A 23,557-nucleotide genomic window follows, 5' to 3' on the forward strand; every position below is an offset into this window, starting at 1 on the left:
ACAAAGAAATAAAGGAATATTAAAGGCTCTGAGGTCTTCAGATCTGAAAGTTAATTTACTATTCACAACTGCCAATAAGGAACAGCATTTGCATAGGGAAGTTTGTTATTTCATCCATCAGTGCCTCACCTTATTTTGCATCTCAGGCTTGTTTTGCGTCACCAAGCCAGAGGCTAAATGCATTTAATATGCATGCTATTGCCATGTTGACATGGAACTAAGCAGCCCTGAAATGTGTTTTTTGCTATTTTGTGGCAAACATAACCACAGTTGCAAATCACAGAGAAAGTATCAAAGGATGCAGGCCTAATCAGCAAACATTACATAGCAGGATGTTTAAATAAATTGTCAGGTTTATAAAAATTGAGATGGATGATTAGTAGCTTGATTTTTATTTCAGAAGATTATGATAGTGCCAGAGTAGGGAGAAGCAATAAAGACCTTTGAGGAAAAGATGAAGTGGCTGGCAAATAAACAAAAACTCCTGTGTCCATGCAAGAGAGGGCTACAGAACACCTTGAAAAGACTGTGAGCCCAGCCCTGCTGTGCCAAGGGCTCAGAGCCCACCACAGGTCCACTCACCTTGCAGTAGCACCATTAAGATGTGCATCTCCAGAGGACAGTGTAATGGCACCAGTGCAAAACCTACCACCACAGCACAGAGCTCCCCCTGACTGTGTTCTCCTTTTGCCCTCTTGCTAGGAGGTTTTCCACTTTGCTAAGAAATACTTGTCCCTCAGTATGCTGTTGCCATTTTTATTTTGACTGTACTTATTTATCTGATCCTAGCTCTGAAAATAACTCACAATGGATTGAATCACTATATGGCTTTGATTCCATCTTTAGAACTGTGACTTTATGCACACATACGGAAAGTAAATATAGCAGGAATTTACAACTTAGTAAATATTACTGGTATTCAGGGATATCAGCAAGGCAATCCTCTAGAAATTCTAGATGCCACATTGCCGCACAGAGAACCCAATGCATTGCAAATGTAAGTAAACATGGTGCACACTTTTCCAGGGATAAATCACAGAGAGGTAGATAAGAGCATGGTATCCTTTGTAACCTATGCGAAGTCACAAAGATACTTAAACATCAAACCCTTAGTCTCATTCTCCCACTTCTCCAGCTGCAGAATGAGGAGGAAGCCATTTTGTCCCCCTCTCACAGGCCTCTTGTGGGGGTTAAAGAACTCAGTGCTTGGATGCCTTGCTGTTAGTGCAACATAAGGAGAGAAAGAGGGAGGGTAAAAATTCACACATTACAGGCCATTTGGCCAAATAGCTGTAAAATACTCGAGGTGGTGTCATTAGAAGCACCAGCTTTGCATTATTAAGTCTTCCTGGAGTTACTCCAGTCAGCTCATCACTGGGAGATGAGGACCAGGCACAGCTACTGTCTAACCAGAGAGCAAATGCAGCAGTGTCAGAGAGAAAAGAATATAGTTGTTTTTCCTGACGGACCTATGGGGCCCAGGGCTTGATCTTAGTTCCTAAGGTTTTCTTTTTAATTTCTTTGCCTCATCAGGGAAAACAAGTATGTGAGCCACAGATCTTTGTTCTGTGAACTATGAAGTGCTAAAAGAATTTAAGTATTAACATCGCTATTTATTTTACCCTTTGGTGCTTTGTCTCTTTCCCAATTGGTTTATGATGACTAATGTCAAAACTCCATTCCCACTTATATCTCTTGGGCAAAGAGATGACTTTTAATACAGTGTACCACAGGCCATTCTATCTCTTCCAAACATTAAGATCACATACACAGCAAGAAGCAATCGTAACAATAGATGTATCTTTTATTCACAGATAAAAACTGAAGCAAGCTGTTATAATACATATTTGTACAAAGGATTTGAAAAAACCATAAAAAGGAAGATGATTAGAAAATATGATTCATTATGAAATGTGGTATTACATACACTATTAAACCTTTTCGAAAGTATTTGTTTGGCAACAGTTTATCAATAGTTCCCACACTTAAGTGGCCTCCTTCAAAAAAGCACAAATCTCATGCAGCATGTATAAACTTGATCCTGAGGGTTTGCCTTCCTTAGAAAAACTGTAAAAAGATATACTATTTGTCTTAAAAGTTCAAAATGCAAATGCTATATTTATAGTCAAAACTATATAAAAATATGGACCTAACGTAACATTTACAAAAACGTTTTGTTCCTTTTTTTGTTTGTTTTATGGTTTTGGTAATAAACATAATTCTCAATTCCTGCAGTCAGAGAGGAAAAAAGAAAACCAAAACAAACCACAGTGCCCTTTGTAGACTTCCTCACATTAAGTTTACAACTCCAAAAAGACCAGGTCTGTAAGAAGTGAGGTTACTAACCAAAGTAGGTAAGCAGTTAATATATATCTATATATGTATATATAAAATGGAAAACGAACATTTACTTTGATCTGAAAAAGTAATAATACAAAACCTGAAGGTAAAACAATCATCTCCAAATGCCATAATACTCCTTTTCAATAGATAAATGTTCATAAAAATATCTTGAACCCTAACCAAGAAAACAATTATAATACAGTTTTAATTCTGCTACATAAAACAGCTTTTCTATGAAACAAGAAGGCAAGTTCAGGTATGAAAACATAATTTACTTATTGCTTTTGCTACAATGTTGTTTGTTTTTTACATATAGTCATAAATACACTATACAGTATAAAATATTTTGTAGGAATACATTTTGTGGTCTGCTTAGGTTTGCTGGCTTTAATTCTAGCACCAAATACAAAAATGAAAATCAAATTAACTTTAAAGGCACTTCCATTGTATGTTTGTTTGTTTGATAATTAACATAGAATCACCGATCTTGTTTTGTACTACATTTCTTTGCTCCCCTCTGGTAGAAGCAATACTTGCTCCTACTTTTATCTTTGTAGAGTTCAGATCACATTGAGGCACAAAATGATTTCATTGAACATTCCTACCCCACAGCTGTTTCTTTCTCTTAAAACATTCATTGTTGCTTTTAAGTCTTCACGTTTCCTCCTTCACTTCCCAACTACTTTCTCTATTCTTCGTGTCAGACAATTCAGCTTCACTTTCTTCAGTCTCTTGCAAAACCTCCCTTCAAACCTCCACTTCCCTTACTCCATCCTGTGCATCTGTTACTCCAATATCAAAACACGTCACTATCATGATATGTGACTTGCACAGATTAACACACTGTTCCAGTTCCTCTGTCACTTGTTCCAGTGCCTCCAGATACTCCTGTGACTCCTTATCGAGATCAGGATCCACTTCAACTATCAGACAAAAAAAAAAAAACAAAATCAGTGAGAGAAAAAGGTCATTGCGAAACATTATTTTATCACACGCGAGGCAACAGTGTAGAGTACAATTTTATTTCTCTTGAACTGAGAAATTTTTTTCACTTTGTTCAGCAGATGCAAAACTCTACCTTGAAGCTCTAGTTAAGCACAGCACTCTGACTGTAAACAAATCTCATTGCTCAGTTTCGGAGCTGTAATACGGATATGGAAACATTTTATTCCTTCTTTAGAAGGAAGGATAACAAAAGGTTATATAAATATTTAATATTAAAAAGCATCACAGTGAGTCTCTACATTGTTTTGACATTTTCTTCTAATTGGTTTGGGGGGTGAGAGGGGTGTTCATTTTCAGTCCTACTCAGCACTGAACAAATCCTGCATCACAGAAATATGAATGGAGTCAGAGTATTTTAGGGCTCAATTCAGCAAAATATCTTTGCAAGTGCTTAACTTTTTCATTGGGACTTCTCATATGCTGAATATTTATTACATGATGTTACATTATTGCTGGTTTTTGAAAAATACTTACAGTCATCTTTCCACTTATTTGGATCCATCATCAACCTGCACTTTGTCTCTTCCAACTCTACCTTCAAAAATTCATGCTTTGCCTTTACTTCTCTGATTCGCTGCTGGCGCCTTTCTAGTATCTTCAGCTTGGTATGGAAATACATCAGACCCTTTTAAGACACAGAAAGACCAGTTCATTAATTTGCCTGTTATGAGCGGACCTTCAACAGTTTGACACAGAATGCTCCCACCTCCTTGTTTGTAAGAGCAGGTAGATTGTTTTGTTTTGTTGTGGGGTTGGTGGCTCTTTCACATTTTGGGCTATTTTCTTACTTGAACTTTACATTAATAGATTCTAATCTAAAGGAAGAGCATGCTACATCACTTAAGCATTCATTGCACTTCTCTGAATTAGCAAACTTCTCAATAAATTCTGAAATTACTACTGCTTGTAGAGGATATTTTTTCAGCAATGTAAATGATAAACACAACCAAACAATAATGTTAGAGTTATATATAATCCTCAAACACACAAATTCTTATTTTTTTAAAAGCATTCCTACCTTCTCAACATCCTGGAAAGGCTAGTATAAAAGAAATGGAAAAAAGACATCAGAAGAATATAGAATTCTAGTCTCCAAAATAGAATTAGTCAAAGTGTTTTGCAATTACTAGTAAATTAAACTCAATATATCCCTCATTTAATAGAATTCTGTCATTTACATAAAGAGTTAATGACTCTGCCATTGAAGGACCCTGTAAGGTTTCATCAGCCAGGCTAAGATTATAAAGTCTTCTCATAATGTATTCATTGGTAACTTACATTTACACCATCAGTCATGTTAGACACAATTAATTTCAGAGAGTAATCATTTCATTTTCTGTGTTGAGTACCCCAACATACAAATTGTAAAATTAACAATTATAGTGATTTAATTGCAATCAATTTCCTGAATACCATTCTGGCATTCAAGCAAGAACTCTGCCTGTATACTGTAATTTAAGTTGTCTATAGTTGTAGTAAAATATGTGCTGACCTCAGTTTCCTCTTGTCTGTGTCGATGTAATCGTTCCACATCATCAATCTCATAAACTTTAATTTCAAATGGCTCTTTTAAAGTGCCTGGCAAAGGTGGTAGATCAACCCATTGGCCAGTGACACTGGGTTTTCTTCCTAGGGAGGCAGCATCTGGCAACGGAGCAGGAATCAGTCTACGACGCTGGAGACCTAAAATACAGAAGATAAAAATGCCTCAGACTCCTAAGAGACTAACAGACTGCAGAAGGTACTGTAGTGAATTCAAGAAAGATCTAGGTTCTCAGGATATTTAAGAAGAAATGCTTTTCTTGATCTTTTCCTTTCAGTAAAATACCCTCAGGCTGCTAATCAAGTTACTACTGTAACAAAGTATGTTTCTCTTAGTTCGTGGATGGGAGTAACAGCAGTTTCCCTCCCAAAGCAGATGTCTGAGCCTCAGTTCTTTGGTCTTCTCTTGCAAAATAAGCTGGTGGGCTACAAGGGCATTCATTACCTTATAATGGCAATGAGACAGTTATTTCAAACCAATACTGATAACGACAGACAAATCTGGAAATTTCCTGCTCCTCCAGATGAAGTCAAGCAAGATTTTCTAAGATCCTTCACATTTTATTACCTTGTTGCAAAGAGCAAGCAGTTCCCTCCAGAACCGATGCTTTAAGGTGCTTGTCATGGTTTTAGTCCAGTCAGTAACTCAGAACCATGTAGTCACTCTCTCACTCCCCCCCTTCCTCTCCCCTGCTCCCAGAGGGATGGGGAGGAGAATTGAAAGAACATAACTCCCACGGCTTGAGATAAGAACAGTCCAGTAACTAAGGTATAACACAAACCACTACTGCTACCAATAATAATAATGATAAGGAAAATATCAAGGGAAGAGAATACAACCATTCATCACCTGCCGACTGATACTCAGCCCAACCCGAGCAGTGATCTAACCCTTCTGGCTAACTGCTCCCAGTTTATATACTGGTCATGATGTGCTGTGGTATGGAATACATCTTTGGCTAGTTTGGGTCAGGTGTCCTGTCTCTGCTTCCTCCTGGCTTCCTCTACTCCCTGGCAGAACATCCTTGGTCAGACTAAACATTGCTAAGCAGCAACTAAAAAACACCAGTGTTATCAGTGCTGTTCCCAGGCTGGAAGTCAGAAACACAGCACTGCACCAGTTACAAAGAATAAGAAAAAATGACTGCTACTGCTGAACCCAGGACAGTGCTAAATACCAGCAGTTTTCAGTGGACTTTGTGGGACTGGAAGCCATTCAGAAAGCAGCAATAAACAAAGCTGAAACTTGAGCCACCTCTTAATGTCACAGTATCACAGTATCACAGTATGTTAGAGATTGGAAGGGACCTCAAAAGATCATCTAGTCCAATCCCCCTGCCAGAGCAGGAACACCTAGATAAGGTTACACAGAAACGTGTCCAGGCAGGTTTTGAATATCTCCAGAGAAGGAGACTCCACAACCTCCTTGGGCAGCCTGTTCCAGTGTTCTGTTACCCTCACTGAGAAGAAGTTTCTTCTCAAGTTTAAGTGGAACCTTTTGTGTTCCAGTTTGTACCCATTTCCCCTTGTCCTATCATTGTTTGCCACTGAGAAGAGCCTGGCTCCATCCTCGTGACACTCCCCCTTTATATATTTATATACACTAATAAGGTCACCCCTCAGTCTCCTCTTCTCCAAACTATAGAGACCCAGCTCCCTCAGTCTCTCCTCATAAGGGAGATGCTCCACTCCCTTAATCATCTTAGTTGCCCTGCGCTGGACTCTCTCCAGCAGGTCCCTGTCCTTCTTAAACTGAGGGGCCCAGAACTGGACACAATATTCCAGATGGGGTCTCACCAGGGCCGAGTAGAGGGGAAGGAGGACCTCTCTCGACCTACTAACCACCCCCCTTCTAATACAACCCAGGATGCCATTGGCCTTCTTGGCCACAAGGGCACAGTGTCGGCTCATGGTCACCCTGTCGTCCACCAGGACCCCCAGGTCCCTCTCCCCTACACTGCTCTCTAACAGGTCGTTCCCCAACCTATACTGGAACCTGGGGTTGTTCCTGCCCAGATGCAGGACTCTACACTTTCCCTTGTTATATTTCATCAAGTTATTCCCCGCCCAACTCTCCAGCCTGTCCAGGTCCCTCTGGATGGCAGCACAGCCTTCTGGCGTGTCGGCCACTCCTCCCAGCTTAGTGTCATCAGCAAACTTGCTGATAGTACACTCAATTCCCTCATCTAAATCATTGATGAATATATTAAATAATACTGGTCCCAGTACCGACCCTTGAGGCACTCCACTAGATACAGGCCTCCAACTAGACTCCGCCCCATAGACTACAACTCTCTGGCTTCTCTCCTTCAGCCAGTTCACAGTCCACCTCACTACCCGATCATCCAGACCACACTTCCTCAATTTAGCTGCAAGGATGCTGTGGGAGACTGTGTCAAACGCTTTGCTGAAGTCAAGGTAGACCACATCCACCGCTCTGCCATCATCCATCCACCGTGTTATTTCCTCATAAAAGGCTACGAGATTGGTCAAGCATGACTTCCCCTTGGTGAAGCCATGTTGACTGCTCCTCATAACCCTCTTACCCTTGATATGCCTTAAGATGGCACCAAGGATAAGGTGTTCCATCACTTTCCCAGGAATGGAGGTGAGGCTGACCGGTCTATAGTTACCCGGGTCCTCCTTCTTGCCCTTTTTGAAGACAGGAGTGACATTTGCTTTCCTCCAGTCCTCAGGCACCTCTCCCGTTTCCCAAGACTTGGTAAAGATGATGGAGAGCGGTCTAGCAATGACCTCCGCCAGTTCCCTCAGCACCCACGGGTGCATCCCATCTGGACCCATGGATTTATGGATGTCCAGATTGCTCAACTGGTCTTTAACCCATTCCTCATCGACTAAGGCAGACCGCTCCGTTGACCTGTCTTCATCAGGGCATATCACCATCAATTCATACCAGAACTCAGAAGCTCAGATGACGAAACTCACCAATTCATCAACAGGAGTGCTCCCAGACTTACAAACAATAAACTGCCTCCTTGATGCACCTGCTAGGGCTCAAGTTTAATGAGTTATGTCCTTCAAAAGTGCTGATACTTTTGTATACAAGAGTTGGCACTTTGGTGTCCAGCACTTTTTACAATTCTAAGTCTCTCTTAACTCTCTAAAAGTCTGACCTTTACACTACATGTGTCAAGGATGAGTACATGCATAGAGCTGGTCAGGCAATGTTAATAAGGCTGCAGTCCAATCTCTAGGTAGATAGGAGGGTTGAAGACCACCAGAAACAAGCAGAAATGTCATATGGTAGCAGTATGTATAAGGAGCTTTTGGGTGACTGGTGACAATAAATTTAGTGCCTAATTTCCTCATCTTACTGAAAGCCAACTCAGATGTAAGACGTCTACCTTCTGGTCTTCTTACAAAAGTGAGCACATCAAACAGACTGTGCTGCTCGGAGGACAGTGCTGCCAGAACAACTTCTGGGCTGAGACCTCTACAGGAGAGTTAAGTGCAAGTTAAGGCTGTCAGATAAGCCCTGTCACAAACATAGAGACAAAATCCCAGCAGGTAACCCCAAAGCAAGACACTGACATAGACACCAGAATGGTTACTGCACGTTACATATTCTTAAGAAAATCATCCCTAGTTCTTATTTGTACCCTTGTTAATTTCTAAGTAACAAGAACAATCACAATGAGAATGTTTTGGAAGACTTGCTTCTACTTCTGCAACACCTGTCCATCTTTCTCACAACCCCAATCGATTTAGCCTGAATCTCCACTACCACCTGCCTGCTGAAATCACCCGCTGTAACTCCGATGCTGTAACCACTTTAGTGACAGCTGGATCCTTCTGAAAAGGACACTGAACAGATGCAAACAAACTTCATATCCACTGTACCAGCCAGGGTCAACATCCTTTCTCCAAAGATTAGTTGAAGGATAAGGGACAAGGTTTCCAGTGACATATACGGAAGTAGGATCTGTTCTTAAATCCAGAAACTGCACAATTTCAATGTAGTCTGAAGTAAAATAAGCTACTCCAATCATCTTTAACACTTTTCAAAAATTCTATTATATTGTAGATTAATAACGGCTCTGCACCAAACGCTTCTTGTAAGAAGTATTTAAGGAACTTCCTGGGAAACCTCATTTCATGTACAAAGCACGTTATTGTCTCAAAGTCTACAGCACTCCAAAAAAGTAATACATAATTTATTGATACAGAGAAATTTCAATTGGAAAAAGAAATATTTTGTCATTTTACAGACCTTATAAGCATTTCCTGGGGGCAAAACCAAATGCAAATCCATCAGTGGGTAATGCCTTCTCAATATACGTGCCACTTACACAGCTGTTAATATTGATTTGTAAGAAAGGTTTAAGAGGCTGATATGCTATGGAAAGAGGACTGCAGTGAATGTTGCACTAAGTTTCCAAAATGATTTATCACCTGCTGAAGCAACTCAGTTGCTTTGACCAGAAAGCACCATGAGTTCTACGTCATCTTCACTCATATTTTTCTATCAGAACTGAGCATCATGGATGTCTCTAGGGACTGTAAGAATTACCGCTTTCCAACCAAAAGCTCAGATTCAGCACATTGCTGATATTAGTTCCTACTGCATTTCCAACATTCAGTATGCTTAGATTGCTGAAGGTAGCTGTGCTCATTAGCTACATGGCACTGATTGCCACTGATTCTTTAAGATACTACAGGACTTTAACCTAAATCAATAAAAATTAAGACTGCAACAGCAGTCATGTGAACCTGATTTTTAAGCTGGCTACAACCAGTGGCACTTGCATGAGCACCACCTGCAAAAGCAATAAGGAAAGTCCCTGGAGCGCCAGAATGACCTTGCTCTTGTATGTCCACCTTTGCCTGGTGTGGTGAGACATGCCAGACCTGGCACAGTATGTGAGCTAGAGCCACCTTCTCTGAGCACCTTCCCCAGTCATTTTCCTATTGCTTATAGTATCTACCGGTACACTAAAATTTCGTTCTAAAAAAACTATTACAGTGCAATACATAATTTTGAAATCAGCTGGTAATATTACTATAAGAGTCACTACATCTTATGTACACACCCTACTGCTCTGCCCCTGAGCCTTACCTTTGGGTAATCTAATACACATTCAGCAATCCTCATTAATTCACACTCTCCTCTCCTCCAGGCCTATTCAAGTGTTTCTAAACTGTAGTCCCAGCCCCTCTCACTGAAATTTCTTCACAGACACCTGGCAGCAGAGATCCTCCTCTCCTCACTGCCCTTCTCTCAGTGATCTTTTCCAACACTCACTTGATCCTCACAAAACTCATCAGCACCCAGCCAGCACCTTCACTCTTCCCAACCCACTCGTTACACCCTCCTATTTTGGGCCACCCTGGTGCAGTGCTCACTGCCAACCCTGCTGAGGGAGGAAGGAACAACCCATCTGCCAGCAGGTATCTGCTCCCTCCTCCCTCCAAGGGAGGTGGCCGGCACCCCAGGGCACCTGGCACCTTTCCTGCCCCCTCCAGTATAGCATCTGTGTCACACCTGCACCTTTGAAGTGAAGTAAATGACAAGTAGCTGCTGTCACAGTGATAAATGTGCAACATGCAAGTGAATGCATTCAGTCCACCTCCCCACTTTGAGCTTCCCCCAAACCTTCTCCTCCTCTGTCAGAGACACCATGAAAACTCACTCGTGGAGCACGAGTGGACACCTGGCCACCTTCTCCTTTGTTTCTTACCTGTTGATCGTTTTTTGGGGGACTTGAGGCTCCTCATCCGGCCTGGTGATGACATCCCGCTTTCACTCATGGAGTCATGCGCTGAGGAGGCACTGCCAGTGGCCTCACTGTCCCGAATCATGCTCTCGTAGCCACTGCTGCCTCCGCTGTGGTAAAACAGAGCTGTCCTCCCCATGGCTGGTGGCAGCTCCCCACTTAGGACGCTGCTGTTGTCACTGCCGTGCCCACTGCTGTACCGCTGAGGCCGCCGGGGTGCTGTTATCTTGCTGTATGGAGATGGTAGCATTGGGATTTGTGACTTCTCATCACTGAGGTTAATGCCACTGTCGTTGCCACTGTCAGAGTCAGTGGAGCCTCGGAAGTGGCCCACCTTGGCAGAGCTGCCTGACACCAGCTCGCTCACGCGGCTGTTGGCTGCCCTCATAGCCTGCTTGGTCCCCATGATGGTCCCTCGGCCAGGTTTGCCACTGATGGGCTGCACGGAACGGGGGGCTGCCTTCCCACCAGGGGCCATGCCAGATCCCTTCCCTGCAGGCTGTGCCAGGGACTTCACAGAGGAACTGAGAGACTTTGACCCGCTGGCAGTAAGGCCTCTGTTTTTAGTTCCATTCACTTGTACTTTCTGGTTAGCTGTGGGTTTTCCCTGGCTGTTTTTACCAGGCACAGGGGCAGTGAAGGGTGGTGATAAACCCACACCAGAGGCAACAGGGGGGACACCCAGTCTGGGGACAGAGCGCCCTGCCCGGCTGTTGCTGGTGCTGCCATTCTCCCTTACCACACTTGTTTTGGATCCGACTGATGTCAGGCTGTCACATCTCTCCAGGGACATGTGGCTCCCGTAACGGTGCACAGCTTCACTCTTTGATCCCTTTGCCTTCAAACTGGATGTCATCTTGGGCAAGGAGTGATCACCCCTCAGGTTCATTTTGCTGCTGGCACTTTCACTGAAGTAAGATCCAGCTTTCAACCGTAAATCTGCTTCATCTTCAGCTTTCAGCATGGCAGCTCTGGCAAAGTCGAGGCTGGAGGCTTTTCCCCCACCATTACCCAGACCAACAGGTTTCTGTTCCAGGCTCGATTTGCGTACAGGAGGTGTTGGAGGTGTTGGTCCACCTGGCCTGGGCAACATGGTTGACTTCTGTGGTGCACTCTTCTTTCCCAGTGATGATTTCAAGCTGCCAGTAGTCAAGGGAACATCCGAATTCCCTCGGGTCACAGCCTCCAACAAAGTACTGTTAGCGTGCGACACTGGCATCACTCCCAGTGTGGTGGCTCCTCTTTTCAGCTGTGGCATCTTCATTACAACTTCTGACTTCTTTGCAGCTCCACTGGAGGATTTGCAGGCCATTTCACAACCATCCACAACCCTCTGTGAACAGGCAAGCATAGTCTGCGACTTTGTTGGCCTGGATGCTGCATCAAAATATTGGGCAGCTTTTCCTGGCTGTTTCTCAGTACCAAATGCATGAGATTTTGGAGACACCAGTGAGTCTGCAGGTTTTGCTTCCAACTGATAATCAGTGCGCAACAACCAGGGATCTTCAAATACACCATGTGGATTCTGCAGCTCTTTATAGCTGCAGACAGCATTATTGTGGATTGCAGGCGAGGTAGTTTTTGTTTTCCTAGGAAGACTAGAATGTATGGTTTCTATCACAGGCATATCATGAGAATTACTAAATTTTATTTTTATGGGCTGATCAGTGACACAAAAAGCACTTTTTATCTCAGATGCTTTGGTAGTTTCAGAGGTTTGAGGGCTTTTGATAATGCCTGAGGACAGCTTGCTGGAACTCAAGCTCTCACTGTCCAGTTCAGAGAAGCAAAATCCACTGTCATTCAGAGTACTTTGCAGGGGGACAGATGAACGGGATGAATCCAAGTTGAAGGGCTCCTCGGACTTATTACAGCTGTAAGATGACTGTGCAACAAAACTGTCACTAGACTGGGCTCCATCACTTTCAATTGTACAGATGCTGACTTCACTAAGCCATGAACTGATGGAGGAACGTCTACTGCTGGTAAAAGGATCCTTAGCAAAGGGCACAACAATATCAATATTTACACCAGTTGAAGTCTCCTGTGAGGTATAAGCATCAAACTCATCATTTATGCTGCTGATAATACTGACTGGCCTCGAACCTGATGCAAGGGCCTGAAGGGAGCAGTCGCTGTTGAAGCTAATGATACTGGATGGTCTTCCACTATCCATAATCCCACTAATGGACAGTTCTTCCACTACAGTGAAAACAAGCTCATCCTCTCCATTCAACTCAACAGGCTGCTGCAAAGTCACTGTGGTGGTTAGTATATCCCGGTCAAAACACTTCCCTCTGAATGCTGACCTGAAGCTGCGTACCTCTATCGCACCTGACTGATTCTGGGCATTGCTACCAACTAAGAAGGTGCTTCCTACAGGGTTTTGCTCAGGTTTGTTTCCCATCTGCTTGCTCATTCCCACAGGAGGAGTCCGAACCGCATTGCTATTGTCCAACTCCAAATTCTCAGCTTTGGAGCTCACTATGTCCTCTTTCTGCTGTGGAGGTGGAGGTGCTGGGCTTGGCAAGGGTCTCTTCATGTACAAGGACTTTTCCTTAATTACACATTCAGCTGTGGCTTTATTCTGCTCTGTATTCCTTGAAGGGCTACACCTTGAGGACTGCAGGCAATCGGTGACTGTCTCTCTCTCCCCCTCCAGTATTGAATCTATTATTGTGTGGTCAGCTCTGCTCTGTGGATTGGAAAGCTCCATTTTCAAGTGAGGTGTGTTCTTTTCATGACAATTGCCATTGCCACCCCTTGGCGCAACAGCCTGGTAAGGAAGGTTATGTCCTTTTTTGGGAGATGCGGTTTCTTGTGGAATTGGTTTCTTAAATCCTCCAGAAGGAGAAGACATTTTCTCCTTTATCAGCTTAGACTGCGTATTTTCTGTACCTCCAGGGACTGGACTGCAATTGGATACAACAGAGATTTCTCCACAAGCAAATTTGATGGGTTCCTCACTTCCATCAATGCACTCTAACCTTTCTTGCAGTTCAGCAAAAGTGTTGCATTTAAAATGGTCCTTGTCAGAACTCCTACCAATAGCAGAATTGTCTTTACTTCTCTTCTTGTTTAGGGATGGGATTATGGGAACAAACTCTGGAGGACCTTCATTATCTGTCAATTCCCTGTCAGACAAAGCTGCACCATTGGGACCAACATAGATGACAGTATCACAAGACTGTTCACTGCTGGAGGAATAATCCGGATCACTAGATATACTCAGGACAGGAAGGTCAGGGTCAAGAGCAACAGTTCGTGGGTGGAAGGGTCGCAAATGGGGTGGTCTGCGGACATGTCCTTCTTCACAAGAACTCTCTCCTCCAGATGAGCTGGATGCATACTGTACATGATCAATAAGGAGATTTTATTAATACTGATATATAGGTATATAAATATGTACATGTAATTGATTCAAAAGCCAGGTTTGCTATATACTCTGTGCTTTTTTGTATACTATCACAACTACATCTAGTGGAAAATGTTGAGTGTGAATTAAAATAACATGGTCATGATGCATAGATTTTACTATATTAGGAGCAACATAATCATCACAACTTTTCAGATAATTTCCACTAAATATTATACATTTTCTTTTTCTTCAACAGTTTTCTATTCCTTCTTTATTATTTTTTAGTTAACACAAATAGGAGCTTTTGAGGTAGTTCCACATATAAACAAAGAACAAACACGTGTTTGGAATAAAAAGAAGGGAATTTCAGGATTAAGAATTGGAGGTGGGATGATGGCCCAGTGCCAAGTCATTTGTCAGTTCATCTCCTGAGCTTTTATGCATTTTGTACTATTTCTTACTCTGAGAAATCCCAAGTTCCCCACTGAGAGGTTAGGAAAACTCATTTTCAAATGAATTAATTTCTGCATGTTTGTGAACCAACCTTAGACTTCTTCTTTCTCATACGGTGGATCCGTGATGCCAGCTGAATGGTGGTGAGAGTTTCTGCATAATTGACTGGGGAGTCCGAAATATGTGCAATCATAGTAGTTCTGCAGTTGATGTTCCCAAGTGACTCCCTCAACAACATTGTCAATTTGTTGTCCCTGCGTAACAAATGAGAACACCAGGATGGCTTAAAGAAATTACTATTTTATTTTTTTTTTTACAGATTTTTACACCACAAGCTGTGCTTTCACTTTAATAGGATATAGGCATGTATGGTACCTGCAGATAAGATATATGCTCCTATTTCAATCCCAACACACCCAGTCACTTGCCAGCACCCATAATAAATACTTGGAGCAATGTAGATATATTCCGGCTGCTCCAGCCAATGAGCCGGCTACATTTGGAGCTCGGCTCACAGGCCTCTATACAAACGCCCATAGCATGGGGAGCAAACAAGAGGAATTAGAGATGTGTGCTCATCTACAGGGGTATGATATAATAGGCATCACAGAAACATGATGGGATGGCTCCTATGATTGGAGTGTTGGAATGGAAGGTTACAGGCTCTTTAGAAAAGACGGGCCAGGCAGGTGGGAAGGGGGAGTTGCCCTTTATGTTAGGGATGGGCTGGAGAGTATGGAACTCTGTCTGGGGACAGGTGACCAGTTAACAGAGAGTTTGTGGGTCAGGGTTAAAGGGAAAACAGCGATGGGAGACATTACTGTGGGGATCTGTTATAGACCGCCTGATTAAGAGGAATCTGTGGATGAAGCACTCTATAAGCAGATAGGAAAAGCCTCATGCTCATATGCCCTCGTTCTCATGGGGGACATCAACTACCCTGACATCTGTTGGAATGACGATACCGCCCGGCACAATCCAGGAGGTTCCTTGATTGTGTGGAAGACAACTTCCTTCTGCAAGTAATAGAGGAACCGACAAGGAGAGGTGTCATGCTTGCCCCTGTGCTCACCAACAGGGAAGGGCTCATTGGAAATGTGGCACTGCAGGTCAGCCTTGGATGCAGCGACCATGAGACGGTTGAATTTGAGATCATCAGGAAAGTGAGAAGAGCATGCAGGAAGCTCACTGCCCTAGACTTCAAAAAAGCAGACTTCAGCCTCTACAGGAACCTCCTTAGTAAGGTTCCATGGGATATAGCCCCAGAGGGCAGGGGGTCTCAAGACTCTTGGTTGGTCTTCAAGGATCACCTGATACAAGCTCAGGAGTGTTGCATCCCAACTAGAAGGAAGTGCAGCAAGAGGACCAGGAGGCTTCCTTGGATGGATAAGGAGCTCCTGAGGAAAATTCAAATGAAAAAAGAGTTTTATAGAAAGTGGAAGCAAGGACAGGTGGCCTGGGAAGAGTACAAAGATGTTGTCCGGGAAGCTAGGGACCAGGTTAGGAAAGCTAAGGCCCAGTTAGAATTAAACTTGGCTAGGGATGTTAAGGATAACAGAAAGGAATTCTACAGGTACATAGCAAATAAAAAACAGAGTAGGGAGAACGTAGGCCCGCTCCGGAAGCTCTCGGGTGAACTAGCTACAGAGATTTTGGAGAAGGCTGAGGTTCTGAATGACTTCTTTGCCTCGGTCTTCTCTAGCAAAGGCTCTGACCACACCACCCAAGTCTTGGAAGGCAGATGCAGGGACTGTGAGAATGAAGACCTTGGGCCCACTGTAGGAGAGGATCTGGTTCGAGACCATCTTAAAAATCTGAATGTACACAAGGCCATGGGTCCTGATGAAATCCATCCGCGGGTCCTGAAGGAGCTGGCAAATGAAGTTGCTAAGCCACTGGCCATCATATTTGAAAAATCATGGCAGTCAGGTGAAGTTCCCGACAACTGGAAAAAGGGAAATATAACCCCCATTTTCAAGAAGGGGAAAATGGATGACCCAGGGAATTACAGACCAGTCAGTCTCACCTCTGTGCCTGGCAAAATCTTGGAGCAGATTCTCCTGGAAGGCATGCTAAGGCACATGAGAAACAACAAGGTGCTTGGTGACAGCCAGCATGGCTTCACTAAGGGGAAATCCTGCCTGACCAATTTGGTGGCCTTCTATGATGGGGCTACAGAACTGATGGACAGGGGTAGAGCAGTTGATGTCATCTACCTGGATTTGTGTAAAGCGTTTGACACTGTCCCACACGACATCCTTGTCTCTAAATTGGAGAGACATCAATTTGATGGATGGACCACTCGGTGGATAAAGAACTGGCTGGATGGCCGCACACAAAGAGTTGTGGTAAATGGCTCAATGTCCGGCTGGAGACCAGTAACAAGTGGTGTCCCTCAGGGATCGGTGTTGGGACCAGTCTTGTTTAACATCTTTGTCGCTGACATGGACAGTGGGATTGAGTGCACCCTCAGCAAGTTTGCCGATGACACCAAGCTGTGTGGTTCGGTTGATACGCTGGAGGGAAGGAATGCCATCCAGAGGGACCTTGACACGCTTGTGAGGTGGGCTGATGCCAACCTCATGAAGTTTAACCATGCCAAGTGCAAGGTCCTACACCTGGGTCGGAGCAATCCCAGACACAGCTACAGGCTGGGCAGAGAAGAGATTCAGAGCAGCCCTGCGGAGAAGGACTTGGGGTGCTGGTCGATGAGAAAATGAACATGAGCCAGCAGTGTGCGCTTGCAGCCCAGAAAGCCAACCATATCCTGGGCTGCATCAAAAGGAGCGTGACCAGCAGGTCGAAGGAGGTGATCCTGCCCCTTTATTCTGCTCTCGTGAGACCTCACTTGGAGTATTGTGTGCAGTTCTGGTGTCCTCAACAGAAAAAGGACATGGAACTGTTGGAACAAGTCCAGAGGAGGGCCATGAGGATGATCAGGGGACTGGAGCACCTCCTGTATGAAGACAGGCTGAGAAAGTTGGGGCTGTTCAGCCTGGAGAAGAGAAGGCTGTGTGGAGATCTCATAGCAGCCTTCCAGTATCTGAAGGGGCCTATAGGGATGCTGTGGAGGGACTCTTCATTAAGGACTGTAGTGATAGGACAAAGGATAACGGGTTAAAACTTAAACAGGGAAGTTTAGATTGGATGTAAGGAGGAAATTCTTTCCTGTAAGGGTGGTGAGGCACTGGAATGGGTTGCCCAGGGAGGTTGTGAATGCTCCATCCCTGGCAGTGTTCAAGGCCAGGTTGGACGAGGCCTTGGGTAATATGGTTTAGAGTGAGGTAATAAACTGATAATTCCAGTATCTGAAGGGGGCCTACAGGGATGCTGGGGATGGACTCTTCATTAGGGTCTGTAGTGACAGGACAACAGGTAACGGGTTAAAACTTAAACAGGGGAAGTTTAGATTGGATATAAGGAGGAAATTCTTTCCTGTAAGGGTGGAAAGGCATTGGAATAGGTTGCCCAGGGAGGCTGTGAATGCTCCATCCCTGGCAGTGTGCAAGGCCAGGTTGGACGAGGCCTTGGGTAATATGGTTTAGAGTGAGGTGTCCCTGCCCATGGCAGGGGGGTTGGAACTAGATGATCTTAAGGTCCTTTCCATTCCTAACTGTTCTGTGATTCTATGATTATTTGACCACACTTAAAATGTACAAACATACCAAAATTTTAATTACTTATCTGCCTATGTATTTGCAGTATAACAAATTATTTTACTCTTTACTTGGACAACTGTAAAACAAATGACTGATAACTAGTTTAGTTATCTCAAGTTTAGCTCTTATTACCTAAAAAGCTCATGAGCTTTTTAGCTGAGCAGACTTAGTGCCTGGATAGCTAAGGTCTGTGAGCTCCATGCAAAGAGTTTTGATAAGAACTAAAAAATAAGTCAACAGAAATGGTAAGAAATTGCTAAACAAATGTAACAATGCTAGTTATCAGAAATATATTATTAGTGACACCCATCTAGTTTCCATTCTGCCTATGGTTGTCTGCTCTGACATAGCAAATGGGAAACAGAATTTCTCTCTGAAGGCTTTGCTGGTGATGAAAGTCCTCCACTATGGACAGCAAAGCTGACAAGATAGGTGACATTTTGTCTTCCACTGGGCTCCAAGACATCTCTCCCCATTTCTCTCAGGAGGCTGCTTCCTATTGCCCCCCTGAGCTGGCCCAACATGTGGGAATTACCATCATGTCTACTCACTAAAGCATGGTAGGTGAGCATCTGCCCTTCCCTGTTTTAAGCCATCCATCCTCTACCCACAAACCTAGCAACTAGCCTGAGGAAAGTACTTTTCCTCCAAACACAGAAAGAAGAAACACTTGTTTGAGATGCAACACTAGATATATCTGTGAAATGACATGTTTGATAACATCAGCACAAAGGTATAATGCATGAAGATTAATTGCAAGCAGCAATTAAATTTAAGGACTGAAGGCCAAGTTCTGGTAAGGTTTTCACAATGTGGTGGTGTTTTTAAGCTGGGCTCCCCACAGGTGTGTTTGTCACAATGTTTGCTTCTGATAAACAAATGCGCAACATAGTGGTCTTTTTTTAACTGAAAAGATACATCATTCAAAAAGGCATGCAGAAATAACAACCTTTGATGATCATAGTTGACAAACTCTCTAGTATTTTCTGAAATTTCAATACATTTTTTAAATTTGGAAAAAGGAGAGATAATCCTATTAAATTCTGATTAAATTGTTCACTAATGTCCAGCTGGCCGAGATCAGTCTAAATTCCAAAACCGGGGAACAAACAGGAGGTAGAAGAAACAAAACATTTTGGCCATCCTCCCCCATGTTTTTCAACAATCAAACCCTCCCTGATATTTGAGCAAACTTAAGCATATACCAACATGCATATAATTTTTGGCCATGTAATTCAGAATTTCACATTGTTATGTGACATTTAAAATATTTTGTGTATACATATATATACTTATACGCAGGTAGATGAATAGAAACATGTATCTATAATATAGAATTGACCTTCTAGCAGCCTTCTGGTCAAGTAAAGGGGGCCTACAAGAAAGCTGGAGAGGGACTTTTTACAAGGGTATGTAGGGATAGTACAAGAGGGAATGTCTTTAAGCTAACAGAGGGGAGATTTAGATTAGGTATTAGTAAAAAATTCTTCACTATGAGGGTGGTGAGACACTGGCACAGGTTGCCCAAAGAAGCTGTTGCTGCCCCATCCCTGGAAGTGTTCAAAGCCAGGCTGGATGGGGCTTAGAGCAAGCCAGTCTAGTGGAAGGTGTAGCTGCCCAGGACACTGGCGCTGGAACTAAATGATCTTTAAGGTCCCTTCCAATCAAAACCATTCTATGATTCTATGACCTTAAAAGACAACAGACTCTTCTCCAACAGAACTTGCTTTAACTTCAACTTAGGTAAAGAGTAAATTGTTGATACAGTTCATTGCTAAGGTAACACCAGCCACAAATTCAAGAAAATTCAGATAATAATTCACTTACTTATATGGCACATGCTTAGCACCATTAATTAAGGCCAAAATTACATTGCCCAGGGCAGAGAGAGACAGACACAGAGAGCCTCCTCCATCTCGGCTCTTGCTCAGCACTTTTTCACAGCTCCCTAGATCGATGAGATGCAAACGGCTGCGTCCTCCAGACACTAAAAAAAAGGGTAGGAAAACAGTTGTATGTCATGTTCCCTGCATGGACTCAATCCAAACTTGGTATTCAAAATGTATTCAAATGAGGAAAATAATGAATACAGCATGGGATAATGACCAAATTAAATATTAACAGAAAGGAAACCATATTTTAGCCACAGCTACCAAAGTTAAAGGTGACTTGTCTGGCTTAAGGATTCACTTCATTTTTTCTTTTTAAGTTTATTGCAAATTATTGTTTAAACTAACCCATTTCAAAACAAACAATATGGTAAGAAGATTCATACTTCCTCCTTTGCCACTCTTCTCCATGCGATACTGGTATATGTGAAGAGTAAAGAGCATATGTGAATTCCTTCTCTCTTCTTCTTCACATTCAGGTTTGCTGGTACTTCTAGCAGCAATTGCAGCATCAAGGAAAAAGGCAGCTTTCTCTGCTGTTGGGGCCCTTAGCTCACTTTGGTTTTGAAGCTTGAATACAAACAAGAAAATAACTAATTAGCATAGAGGCATCTTTTTTTATTATTTTTTGCCGAATTGGTTAAATCTCTAGGGCACTAAAGGAAACAAATGTGTACACCATGGGAGAAGGGCTGTCTTGGGTTCAGCAGTAGCAGGCATTTCTCTCCTTCTTGGTAGCTGGTGCAGTGCTGTGTTTTGACTTTTGTCCTGGCAACAGAGCTGATGACAATGATGTTTTGGTTTGGCCAAGGACTTTGTGAGCCTCATGCTCTGCCAGGGAGGAGGGGAAGCCGGGAGGAAGCAGAGACAGGACACCTGACCCACACTGACCAAATAAGTATTCCATATCACAGCACGTCATGCCCAGGATGTAACTGGGAATTAGCTGGAAGGGCAGGGAGACTGCAGGGTTGGAGGAGGTATCGGTCAGTGCTTGGTCGGGCTGGGTGGGGGGGGCAAGTTATCGGTCGGCTGGTGGTGAGGTGGTGTATTCTCTTCCCTTGTTATTTCCTTTATCATTATTATTGGTGGTAGCAGCAGTGATTTGTGTTATACCTTAGTTACTAAACTGTTCTTATCTCAACCTGTGGGAGTTGCATTCTTTTTGATTCTCCTCTCCATCCCTCCGGGAGTAGGGGGAAGGCAAGAAGGGGGGGGTGAGTGAACAAGCTGTCTTGCTGGGTTTAAACCACGACAAGGGCTTATAAATCAAAACCAATAGTGGTTTTTTTACTGTCTTAAAGATGTCATAATTGTTGTCAGACAAAGGGAAATAGAAAGCAGAAGAAAGCCATCCTCAGAAAAATCTATGTTGTGATATTCATTATACCTGAGTTCCACATATTGGATCTTCTCTCAGATAAACCCCAGGAGACTGGCCATCCTGAAGGCTGCCAGTGGCTACTTCAGCTAACAAATCCTTCAGGTTTTCATCTTTGCCACTGATCTCCACAGCAGATACTCTAATAGAGAATCGAGTCCCAGTTTTTTCTTTACGTTCATTGATTAATTTGAAGAGCCAAGAAATTGCACAGGGGATGATACCAAGGCTTTGCGTTGAGTTATCTTTCCCAATCATGGTAAAAGATTTTCCTAGAATTAAAAGACAAACATGAACTTAATTCACCTTTCTTGTACAGGACAGTATCTCTTCATATCACCACTGTACACTACATGCAATGCCATGTGTTGCACAGATAATGGGAAAGAACAGATGCAAAAATGCAAAATATTTAATTATTAATCTATTGCTATTTATTCAATTAGTCTTGCAATCTTTGTAACTCAGACCCACAACAAACTAATGGTAAAACACTTCTGATCTTTTGATTTTCATCACAATGCACCTATGTAATTGCTCTTCATTAAGCTAATCTGTTGTTACATTTTACCTTTTCAAATTAAAACTTACAATCACAGTATAGAAATAAACCATTATAAGTTTGCAAAGCTAATTAAAAAGAAATTTTAATCTATTCATATACTCCAGGTTTATTGTTCCAGGAGCTGACAGCATGTAATTACCAAACTGACATAGTAATTAACTGTAACGAATTTGGGAGCTCACCAAGCTTGACGTGACCAAAGCAAAATATGCAACCATCTGCACCATTCACAACAGACTGGATTACTTCTGCTACTGTTCCAGAGCATACCTCAGCCTGGAAGAAAGATTTGAGACAAATAAGTAAATGAGCATATATTGCTATGGTTTTTACTATTCTTCTGTAATGAAATGAATGAGTCAATATTTTTGAGGCTCAATATTCTTCCCTTTTTAATAGCATCAGTCCTATTATTTTAGCAACTGTGCCATCTTAAAAAATAATAAAATATGCTACCACAGCCTAAAACAGTTTTCAATTTTACTAAACCAATTTTCTTGGAATACTTATTCTATGACTAATGTAGCAAACTGAATGCTACCCAACCAGGCTTCCTGCTGGTGTAATAGCTCAGCCAAGCTATTCGGCAATGGTAGCAACTCCACTGAAATTAAGCTACTCAGGAGTGCTCACAGGAATTAAAAAGACACACATACTGGAGAAAATGCATTAATATCCCTGAACAAGATTTCATAATATCACATTTTCCTCTTCCAGGGGAAATATCATCATTAAAAAGAGAACTTGCTAAAATATTTGAGTGTACTAAAACCAGTTTATCCACATCAAGGAAGGTTTCACATGTACAATAAGATGATCTATTAAGTACAACTGGGGAAGACAAGATGGTTGGTGTAAATATATAACTACAGTGAAATTATAAGGCTGTGTTTATAGATACGTGGCAATAAGCTTGCCTCAAATAATGATACCTACACTAAAGTGGCTGCACTGGCCAATACCTCCTAGAAACGCCACAAACAGGCCACCCAACAGGCCAACCACAAAGACCTGAAAGAGCCTAGCTCAAACCAGGGGTCAACAATGTGAAGGACTAGTGCCAAAACCAGCAAAGAAGCAGGCTGTGACCAGCCACTCTGTAGCAGGGCTGGCAACATAAGTAATAGAAAGCCACTTCCAGGTCTAGACTAATGTTGAGATCACTCTTGCATATTTCTGCACAAAGACACCATTTGAGCTTATGCAAGATATTAAAAACAGCCTCCTGATGTGGCTACCACTGCTTTAGTCACTGATGTATGTGGGAGGTTATCCTCTATCTTTAGTGCTTGGCTAAAACTTGGACTGAATAGATATTTTCTAATTTGGGACCCAAAACCTAAAACAAAATCCTAGGAAAAGATCTGAGAGTGGGATTCGGAACTAGGTCTTATCCTGTTTTCTTGACATTAACATACCATTTTCATTTTGGATTTTTGTGGTGTATTCTTCACCCTATTTTTTTTCCAGCAGTTCAGACTTGGAGTAGTTCCCCATACACCCCTGAATTTTGTTGTTCTTTCTAAAGCTGTTCTGGGATTTCTCTTCTGAAGATTTTTCCCAGGAGGAAATTTCAGGTGTCCATGAGTACAATTTCACTGAATATAGTGCAGCCCACAATCCTCTC

The 23,557-nt window shown here is 42.7% G+C and overlaps 1 protein-coding gene across 2 annotated transcripts in view; it reads right to left on the reverse strand.

Annotated features, from left to right (window-relative positions):
• Nucleotides 1–1,786: 1,786 nt before the first annotated feature.
• KIF26A (kinesin family member 26A) overlaps nucleotides 1,787–23,557 on the reverse strand; it is a 110,231-nt gene continuing 88,460 nt past the window's right edge. For both annotated transcript variants that reach the window (XM_061376264.1, XM_061376265.1), the window contains 10 exons: nucleotides 22,113–22,206; nucleotides 21,375–21,637; nucleotides 20,371–20,554; nucleotides 19,923–20,082; nucleotides 14,528–14,690; nucleotides 10,590–13,974; nucleotides 4,841–5,031; nucleotides 4,367–4,387; nucleotides 3,823–3,973; nucleotides 1,787–3,266 (listed from right to left, as the gene is read on the reverse strand). In XM_061376264.1, the coding sequence (XP_061232248.1) occupies nucleotides 3,091–3,266; nucleotides 3,823–3,973; nucleotides 4,367–4,387; nucleotides 4,841–5,031; nucleotides 10,590–13,974; nucleotides 14,528–14,690; nucleotides 19,923–20,082; nucleotides 20,371–20,554; nucleotides 21,375–21,637; nucleotides 22,113–22,206 (4,788 nt within the window). In that variant the 3' untranslated portion in view covers nucleotides 1,787–3,090. The remainder of the gene's footprint in view (nucleotides 3,267–3,822; nucleotides 3,974–4,366; nucleotides 4,388–4,840; nucleotides 5,032–10,589; nucleotides 13,975–14,527; nucleotides 14,691–19,922; nucleotides 20,083–20,370; nucleotides 20,555–21,374; nucleotides 21,638–22,112; nucleotides 22,207–23,557) is intronic.

This window comes from Neopsephotus bourkii, unplaced genomic scaffold, assembly GCF_033783945.1.
Source record: "Neopsephotus bourkii isolate Nb327-2 ecotype Australia unplaced genomic scaffold, CSIRO-AGI_Nbou_v1 NB_1707, whole genome shotgun sequence".
Classification (NCBI taxonomy): Eukaryota; Metazoa; Chordata; class Aves; order Psittaciformes; family Psittacidae; genus Neopsephotus; species Neopsephotus bourkii.